Source organism: Genypterus blacodes, unplaced genomic scaffold (assembly GCF_046128005.1).
Source record: "Genypterus blacodes isolate CSIRO-AG114 ecotype Tasmania unplaced genomic scaffold, CSIRO-AGI_Gbla_v1 ptg000103l_1, whole genome shotgun sequence".
Taxonomy (NCBI): Eukaryota; Metazoa; Chordata; class Actinopteri; order Ophidiiformes; family Ophidiidae; genus Genypterus; species Genypterus blacodes.
This window is the reverse complement of record NW_027466907.1, coordinates 727,608-737,126: the sequence shown is the minus strand read 5'-3', so window position 1 is coordinate 737,126 and position 9,519 is coordinate 727,608. Positions and strand designations below refer to the sequence as shown.

At 46.0% G+C, this 9,519-nt stretch overlaps 1 protein-coding gene across 1 annotated transcript; it reads right to left on the bottom strand.

Annotated features, from left to right (window-relative positions):
- Positions 1-1,861: 1,861 nt before the first annotated feature.
- fbxl14b (F-box and leucine-rich repeat protein 14b) lies at positions 1,862-5,599 on the bottom strand. Its single transcript, XM_076160089.1, has one exon. It carries the CDS (start codon positions 4,940-4,942, stop codon positions 3,740-3,742), a length of 1,203 nt encoding a protein of 400 aa, XP_076016204.1. The 5' UTR covers positions 4,943-5,599; the 3' UTR covers positions 1,862-3,739.
- Between the last annotated feature and the right edge of the window lie 3,920 nt (positions 5,600-9,519).

Sequence of the window (9,519 nt, the reverse complement as noted above, 5' to 3'; positions counted from 1 at the left end):
AATTAATACTGCAGCTCAGTCTGCGCTCGCCTCAGATTGTATGGGGGAATTGTTTCTCGGAGAAGTACACTGGAAGCCTTCGCCATGACGACATGACAGCGTGTGGAATACCAAAGCTGGGTCACCTGAGGGTAAAAAAAAAAAACCCCTACCAGAAATCCCGGCAGCCCCACCCAGACTCCCTGCTGTTGTGTCCTGGAGCAACACACTGAATCCCCCCAGCAGCTCCGGCAGGGCTGCTCTGTAGCTTAGCCTGACCTCTGACCTCCCCACAGAGAGCGGCACACAAGGAGAGAATTTCCCGATGGGGATTAATAAAGTATCACATTATCATTTGAATGCAGCTGATTGTATCTTTGTCACTCTACATTTCAGCCTACAGCCATTCCAGCGGCAGCGTGCGAGGGATGACCTTGTTGCGGGCGACCCTCCCGTGTCCCTCCAGAAAGGTCAGCATAACCAAATGTCAGATGATAGAGCAACAATCATCTTCATTGTACGCCGTGCACCTTTCTTTTTCAGGTTTTTGTTAGTGTGTTGTGCGTCTCTCCTGGTGGAATCTCCAGTTTACAATCCTCTGTTGTTGCATGCTACAGTTGTTATAGAATGCAATTATAAAAATGCTTCCCTGACCGGGCAGAGAGAGAGCCGAATCCTATCCACTAGACCACCAGGGACTCTCTTACTGACATATATGTGATCATATAGGCATTATTAGGCATGACACATGTTATTGACCTACTTATATTGCTAAAATACAAAAGCAAGAATGGTTTGCAGCTCAGGTATTCAAAGTGCAAAGCGTGATCCTTCATTTTGCAGGTTTCTGGGACAAAGCAGCACAAAATTCCAAAGACAAATCCTCTAAGTCTTAGTGTGCACTCATTGCAGCGTTATTGCACAAGACCAAAGAGCGGCTAAAGCAAACTTAAGAAACAGCAAACACTGACATTCTCTCTCTCCTCTCTCTCTTTCTTTCTCTCTGTGTGTGAGTGTGTGTGTATCTGTCTGTCTCCTTCTGTCACTGTGGTCAACAATCCCTCTGCTGGCCTTTATCCCCAAATCCCCATGGACAGAGAGTCAGGAGAGAGAGAATGCTTAAATGCTTTGAATGATGGTGAGGAATGCTAAAAAGAAGTGTGTGTCTGTGTGTGTGTGGGGGGGGGGGGGGGGGGGGAGAGAGCAGGGAGATGGGAGGGAGGAAGGGAGGGAGGGGGGGCGGGAGGTCTCCTGCCTGGTCTGGGAGGATCTGGTATGCGTGACTGAACAAGAGGGGGAGAATGAGGGAAAACGTCCCCCCAAATCCCCCCAAAACCTGCCTTTCTAACTTCTAAAGAGAGACAATGGCCACTGACTGGCCTAGCAACCCTGTGTGTGTATGTGTGTGTGTGTGTGTGGTGGCATCACTTGAAACACAGGACACATCCCGTAGCAAAGCGGAAAGAGACTTAAGCCCTCATTAATCTGCACATGCAAGCATGCAAACTCCTAAATTTCTCCTTTAATAACGAATGCAAATAATAACCAAAGTAGCCCCCCCCCCAAAAAAAACTAAAAACAAACATGGCCCCTCCTTTTCTTACCCTTTCTGCCTTTTCGTTGCATTTGAGAGTGAAAAAGAAACGACGACGACGGTTGGAATCATCAGTGCGCGCAGAGATGCTTCCTCTAATAAGCGGCTGGGCTATAATTAATTACGTAAGCAATGCGGCCAGATGAAAGCGGCAAGCATCCATTTTGAATCTCCTCGTAAATAATATAACACGACTGCATTTTCATTTTTCATCCCTGTTAGGAATGAAACGCTGGCGGTGCACACACACAGCTACACACAAGCAGCAGTCCACACCATTCTTTCGTTCATTATATAAATATCTTTAATTGTTTTAACCGTAAGAATATAAAACAATTTAAATTTTGGGATTCTGCATTTCTTTCTTTACAAACACATAATATACAGTACATCTTTTATTTGTCAAACACACACAGCTTCTTCAGCAGGACGCACATCCGTATTCATTTTCTAGCAGGTCATTGCATTACATTGTAAGAGACGCGCACACACACCAACAGGCCTCTGTGTGTGTGCGCGTGTGTTTGTGCATGTGTGTATGTGTGTCTGACAGAGAGAGAGACAGAGAGATGTTTTCCTTGTAACCCAAGACAGAAAGAGAAAGAAAAATAATCGATTGCTCCTCATTCTAAGTACATCTGAAGATGGATTCAGTGTATTTTTATTCTAAGAGAAAAGACAGGGAAAGGAATGAAGAAAGAAAAGAGGAGGAAAACGACATCCTTGCCCTCTTTTACCAGTGAGGCCCACATGAATATGAGCGCAACCTGTGTTGGCATTACGTGGGAAAAGAAAAACCTTGAGACCAATCCAGATTATTTCAATCAATAAAGGGCGTCTATACAGAAATCACTTCAATTTGAAGTACGATGCTCTGAACAACATTCACCCACATTTACTCCCACCAGCCTCCCTCACAGAAACATACCTGGAGCCTATATAGTCCCATAATATTCTTGTAGCGACATGTAGGTGCCCACATTATTTACCACCTGATCATACATTTTGATTACATATTATCTCCTGTGGTATCGTTATTATTCCTATATACAGTATTATTATAGGAGCACTATAGGTATTTCTTACAGGGTTTAGCAGAGAATTCAAAACACATCTCTAAAGGGTGTTAAAGTTTGTCAGTAACTCCATGGAATGACAAAACTAAACAGAAAACAAAGGCTCTTTGACACAAACAGGTTTTGTATATTTTTGCATAAAGCTCAGTTTTGCAAATCTGTAGATTTGACACTTTGCTCTCCCTTTCTCTTTCTCTCCTGGAAATTGTTGCTGTTTACGGGGTAAATTAACAAAGGTAGTTAGATTGTGGGCCGGTCTCCTTTTCTCCGGCTCTGCTGAGGAGGAAGGAGGGATGGAGGGATGGGGGAGGGGCAGACACGGTCCCTTTAGGCACATTTTCTCCCAGTCTCTTTCTCGCTTTCCTTCTTTTTTTTTACAACAGTATACACCCCAACGCTGTGAAAGCAACCACATACGAGGTAGCCAAATGTTTTAGGCGTGATGGCTGTAGCGGAGATTAGTCATAAATGTCTCAAATCCAGACTACACTGTATAAAAGTCCATTCGAACAAGTCATTTAGTCTCATGCTCAAGTTTAAACATCTCATTTCTCCTAAAGCGAACGGGACAATCTGCCAGTCGGGTTAGATGGAAGTTTCGCTTGGAGAATGTTCTGGAAACAAGTGTCAGTGTCAGAGGAGAAAGCAGATTATTGTCAGGGAACGAACACTTTGACACTCAAACAGCAGGAAACAAGCCGATTTGCATTACAAATAAGTGAAGTTATCTCACTCAAATGTCAGAACATATGAGATATTAAAACTCGACGTGAGATCAAATCAATTGTTAACAGGGATTTTCACGATAGCTCATAACAAAAATACTAATTGCTTCCTATCGGGCGGGATATTAAGTCATAGCAAACACTAATTTAAATCTTGCAAGGCCAAAATAAAGACATATTTAAACACATAATTCTGTTCACGTGGGAGAAGCAGACCTTATACAAGCACACAGGAGGTAAAAGGGAGGCTTACCCTCTTTTTAAATAAGAGATTTCCCCGCCTATCCACCCCCCTCCTACTCATGCCCCCCTCAAAAGAAAAAAAGAAAAGAAAAGAAAAGATAAACTCATTTCCAAATTTCCAATCACCTCACTTTCTCACTCTCTGTCATCTGCCAGAGTCCCAGGTTCAACACTTTAAGGCAGGGGAGCTGCGTGATCCTCTCCAGTCCCCTCTTGGTGATCTTGGTACATCCATACAGGTCGATGCCTGCCAGCTGGGTGAGATGGTCGGCTATAAGTTCGAGCCCTTTGTCCGTAATACGAACGCACTGTCCAATGTTCAGGGTCCTCAGCTCGTGCATCTGCCTCACCATCCGGTTTATCCCGTCGTCCGAGATGTGACATGAGCACAGGGACAGAGACTTGAGCTGGTACAGCCCCTGAGCGATGTACGCCAGTGTCTGGTCCCCGATTTTGTCGCAGAAGGATACATCGAGCCCGGAGAGCCTTAGGGTGCCCATGGCGAGATGCATGGTCCCCGTGTCACTGATGTTGTCACAGGAGCGTAGGTTAAGGCTCCACAGGGAGGCCATGTGAGACAGGTGGATCATCCCGGCATCTGAGATCCCCCCACAGAAGCTCAGGTTCAGGACCCGCAGCTTGGTAAGTCCCTTGGAGATGTGTTTGAGTGACAGGTCTGTCAGTTTCTGACAGTCCTGGAGAGTTAGGTACTCCAGGTTCAAGCAACCCTCTGCTGCACTCCGGGTCATTCCTGCCAAATGTCCGATCCCCACATCTGAGACATGCCTGCAGGACCTCAGATTGAGGCTTTTGAGTCGATGGAGTCCCCAAGCTATTAAGAGAAGCCCAGTGTTGGTGATGTTGCTGCAGCCGCCAAGCTCCAGCACCTCCAGGTTCTTCAGATACTGAGCTATTCTCCCTAAACTGGAGTCTGTGATCTGTTTGCACAAACTCAGGTTCAAGACCCTCAGGGACGGGATCTCCTGGACAAATGCGTGCCCCAGTCCATTATCTGTGAGGTTGTAGCAGCCGGACAGGTTGAGGGACTCGATGTTAGGCATTCCCTGGATCACATAGCTCAGGCTGCGGCGCAGGGAGAGGATCTGGACCCGCCGGATGCCCCTGGCCTGGAGGCTGGGGAACAGGGAGGGATTGGCCCGGCGAAGGTGCAGCTTGGCTTCCACCCCCCTCCACACTGACTTGTGGTAGGACGCGTCCCTCCAAGCCATACACACTTGGGCTACCCTGCCTTTGTCCCTCACGTCCAGATAGCTGAAAATCATGGCCAAAATTTCTGGGAAGAGGCACGAAATGTGCGTCTCCATTGTTTTTCAACACCCAGGCATATAAGAATTAATACTCCACACCCCCAAGGCTGAAGAAAGAACCCACTCAGACACCCCCTTCTGTTAAAATTATGCAAAAGTAGCAACAGTCCCAGTTATCCACAGAAGTAAAAAGAAACAGGAGTTGTTTGTTTCTCTCTCTCTTTCTTACATTGAACTGTGCAAAATCAATCCAACTCTGCGATCCCACGTGATCCGGTCTGATTGCGCAGTTGGATTCAAATGCACTTAAAAAAAGAAAAAGGAATAAACCCCCCCTCCCCAAAAAAAGCGTTTTAATTCCTGCCTCAGCCTCTCTCTCTCTCCTCCAAAAGAGAGGAGGAGAGGGGGCGAAAGGAAGGAGGAGGAGAGGAGGAAAAAGCGTCAATCCTTCCCCCTCTCGCTCCCTCTCTCAGACGACGCTTCCTTGTATTATACCCACAAAAAGCCTCCCTCTCTCGGCCGAGCGGGGATCCAAACGGTCGTACATTTCAGAATAAATACCGAGCGAATAGAACAAACGCCGTTAACGCCGCCTATTTAACGTCTCCATGACAGAAAGGCGAGAAGGGGAGAGCGAGCTTGGCTTTGTGAGCGGAGAGTGAGAGAGAGAGGGGCGTCCTGGGCTCAAAGCCTTTGTCTGCTCTTTTCAAACCGACTTGGCAGGGAGAGACACACTCCGCCACAAAGGGAGGGGTGAGCCGCGACTCATCATATCAACCGCGTTCATCAAAGAGCGGAGAGAATGACGGACAACGCTACCGTACGTGCTGTTAATGAGCAACAACACCGCGTCTCACGGAAATTGATTTACGGGGATTAATTTAAGAAAGCGACGCGTAATTGTGTCAGCTCACCCCTACCCCCTCCGTGTCAGGCAGTTGGTTTGTCCCGCCTCAGCTGGAACGGTGCGAACAGTTTCCCTTGGAAACCAACTTCTTACAATTCAGTTCACTTTGGGCTTTAACCCTTTGAGCGGACCACACAGAAAACACAGGAAACCCAAGCGGAGGAGCCTTTCAAGAGCGCGCACTGGCACCGACATATATCATTATTACTGCGTGTGTGTGTGTGTGTGTGTGTGTTTCAGTTGCCAGAATGCGTCTCTCTCTCTCTCTCTCTCTCTCTCTCTCTCTCTCTCTCTCTCCTTCCTTCTCTCTCTCTTTCCCTCTCTCTTTTTCGAATTTCAAAAGGTTTTATTGGCATGACCATATAAACACACAGTAAAGTGTTGCCAAATGCCTGCGCACAATGAAAAGTAACAACAATAAAATAAATTGACATGTGAAAATAGAATATAGATACACTATCTATTTCTTTGCGTGTGTGACGCGTGTGTCTGCATTTCTCCCTCCCACACACACATAAATAAGTTGAAACAGTAGACAGAGAAATTTTACACATATTACAACAACAATATTAGACATTATACATTGTGTATACAACACTACTTTGAAATAGATGAGTGTAAGTAAAAACTTGATCCTACTCGGACGCACAACTATTATAGTATGATGTCATTTTTAAAGTTGATATCTATATATCTTTATATAAACATATAAACGCCTAACCATTTTTAAAACATAGCAACAACAATCTTTTTTTTTTGGACCTCTAGTTAGTAACTTTAATCCCTTGTGGTGGGCCTCTCTTGCCCCCAGCAGTCTTGGTCAGTGTGTGTGTGTGTGTGCATGTGTGTGTGTTTGTCAGAATGTTTACGTGTATATGTGTGAGTGTCTTTGCACAGACAGGACATCCTTTATGCATGCATGTCTGCATATTCAGTCCGTGTGTGTGTAAATGGCATATTGCCTCTATATGCTTACATCTCTCCCGCTCTCTTTGTAAGCATGTGTGTGTGCGTGTGTGTGCATATGCATGTGTGTCCGTGCGTGTGCGGTGTGCACGCGCGTTAGATAATATGACAGGGGAGCTGTTTGCTGAAGCCAGTGGAGTGTGGCAGAGAGGTTGAGAAAGAGCAAGGGAGGGAGAGAGAGAGAGCAGGAAGGGAGGAAGAGTGGGATGAGCGATAAAGGCAGAGAGAGAGAGATAGGAAAAATAGCGAGAGAGTGACGACAGCGATCAGGTGAGGATAAGAGAGAGAGAGAGAAAGAGAGAGAGGGGAAGGAAGTGCTGCAGAATCGAGCGTTTTTGCAGAAAAAAGGCAACTGTGCATAACTGACAGCAACTCTCCTTTCTTCCTCTTCCTCTTCCTCCTCACCGCTCTGCTCTCCTGGATGTTTCCTCTCCTTTGTCTTCCTCTTTCTACCTCCCACTCAGTGTTTCCATTGCTACCACTTCTTTTATCCTTTGGTCTCTCTCGCATTTGTCCTCCCTGTCCCTCCAACCCAGACATATGCGGGTGAGTTCTACTCTTTCTGTCCCTCTCCTCGTCTGTCTCTCTGTGGACAGGCACCGCTGTTGTTCTCTCTCCTGGGGCCGCAAATCCTTCAACCTTTCAAAATTACTTTAATAACGTGTAGTGTTGCTCTAAAAAACCATAAAAGAAATGGAACAAAGTGTGGCTGACACCTTTATGATTGTTTGACGCATTAGTCCTGCCGAATAAGCATCTAAAACAACACTATTATGACACAACATATTACAATATTTGTCTAGTTTCCTGCCCACATCGCATTCACATAATATAACTTTGGAATCCATTTGAAAGATTACCTCAGAATAAGCTGCCATTATTACAACCAGTAAATATATTTTTCCTCATTCTCGTCATCATCAGGTAAAATGATTAAGATGAAGATTTTCTGTCCTTTGTATAACCTGGAACAGTTTGTGGATATTCGAGCAAAATAAGCGACATCACTTCAGGTTTCAACGACATGTGATGGTCATTTTACTCCATATTTTAACATTCTATATATTGACTAAATGACAATCACCACTGAAGACAACTGAAGATCCAGATTATTACTATTTTGAGGATTTCAAATCTAACACAAAATCATCCTCAGTACAGCTGCTGGCCACGTTCACGTCCTCTCCTGCATTCTAACTTATATCCTGTAACTTCATCAAGGGCAAAACAAAGCAGTTAGCTGCAGAGTCCCCTGTGACTGCCAACAACTACGTCCTTGGTACGCAGGCACAGAATGTCTCATGCATTTTCAAAATAGAGGCCCTGACGTGAATACCAAAGCTTCATAATGATAGTGCAAACACCTTGAGATATAAACAGCATGGGAAATTAACAGCAGCTACCGTCTGAATGTGGGTAAATTGGGGCCCTGGCCGGTCGCTTTGTAGGCCAAACGTGGGATTCAGCGGCCGCGTCGGAGTGCAGACAGAAATTAGCTTCCTGCTTTGCTCATAAACTCTGAGGTGATTCACCACACCCAAACGCACCGTTAAACCAAACTGTACCTTGTGACGGCCGTTACTCCGGCCCGGAGCTGTTGTTGTCGTCTCGACAGACGTATATGTGTTGGGTTCGAATGGAATATAAAACGCAGTCACGCGTGAATTTAAGGCTGCCAGCCAGACTGCAGTGTGTGGGAGGTTATAAGCAAACTTTTTAATACCAGAAGATGTGTGTGTGTGTGTGTGTGTGTCCTTAGGCTGTCAGTAGATTCTAACACTGCTGTACAGCAAGACAGTGACAGATGAGAGAGGTGAGAGAGAGAGAGAGAACAAGGAGGTAAAACAGAGAGAAATAAATAGAAACAGGAGGAAAAAGAGGGAAAGAGAGGCAGATCTGTGCCACAGGCTTTCAGTAGGGTGTGTGTGTGTGTGTGTGTGTGTGTGTGTGTGTGTGTGCTCACTCAGCGTGCATTTTTCTGTTTTCTGTCTGTTTCCTATCACAGCTGTGTGTGTTCGTGTGAAAACCCACTGGGCCCTTGCTCACAGTCACACAGAGTGAGAGAGGAGAGAGACAGAGAGGGAGAGGGAGAGAAAGAGAGAGAGGGCTGGATGGATGGATGAAGATGGAGAGTGAGGGGAGATACGGAGGGGTCAGAAGAGAGGGAGAGAAACAAGTAGGTGGGGTATACTTAGATGTGTGTCTGTAGGGATGGAGGAAAGATGGAGAGAGGGAGGGAAGGAGAGGGATAGAGCGGACACATGCTGTTTCCTGAATATGAAAAAGATTTAAAATGGGGCAGAAGGGAGAAGTGACAGAGAGAGAGGAAGAGAGTGACAGAGAGAGAGAGAGACAGAGAGAGAGGGAGAGAGAGGATGACGCCAGCAAAAGAGATTTGGCATTCATGTGTGTGTGCAGGATGCAGGACGGTGTGTGTGTGTGTCACCTCCCCAAAGTGTTCTATAATCCCTCCTAAGATGTCATTGGCCATGTGACCCATTATGTGTGTGTGTGTGCTGTTTCTGTGTTGTTGTGTAGTTGCAACTGGTTAGTGTGGTGAGTATTACAGTGTGTGTGTGTGTGTGTGTGTGTGTGTGTGTGATGATTCAGGGGAGGGCTCTTATACTGGATAATTGCTCGCCACGACAACGTGCTTCATCGGCGCCTGCAGTGATTGCCGGTTGCCAAGGTTACGTGGGCGTGTGTCAAAGCGTCCCCAGAAAGCCGACACCTTCCTGACTGAATATTATCATGACTCTAT

Bases quoted from the DNA above. Each gene is read 5' to 3' on its own strand.
- fbxl14b (XM_076160089.1), bottom strand. From the start codon at position 4,942: ATGGAGACGCACATTTCGTGCCTCTTCCCAGAAATTTTGGCCATGATT.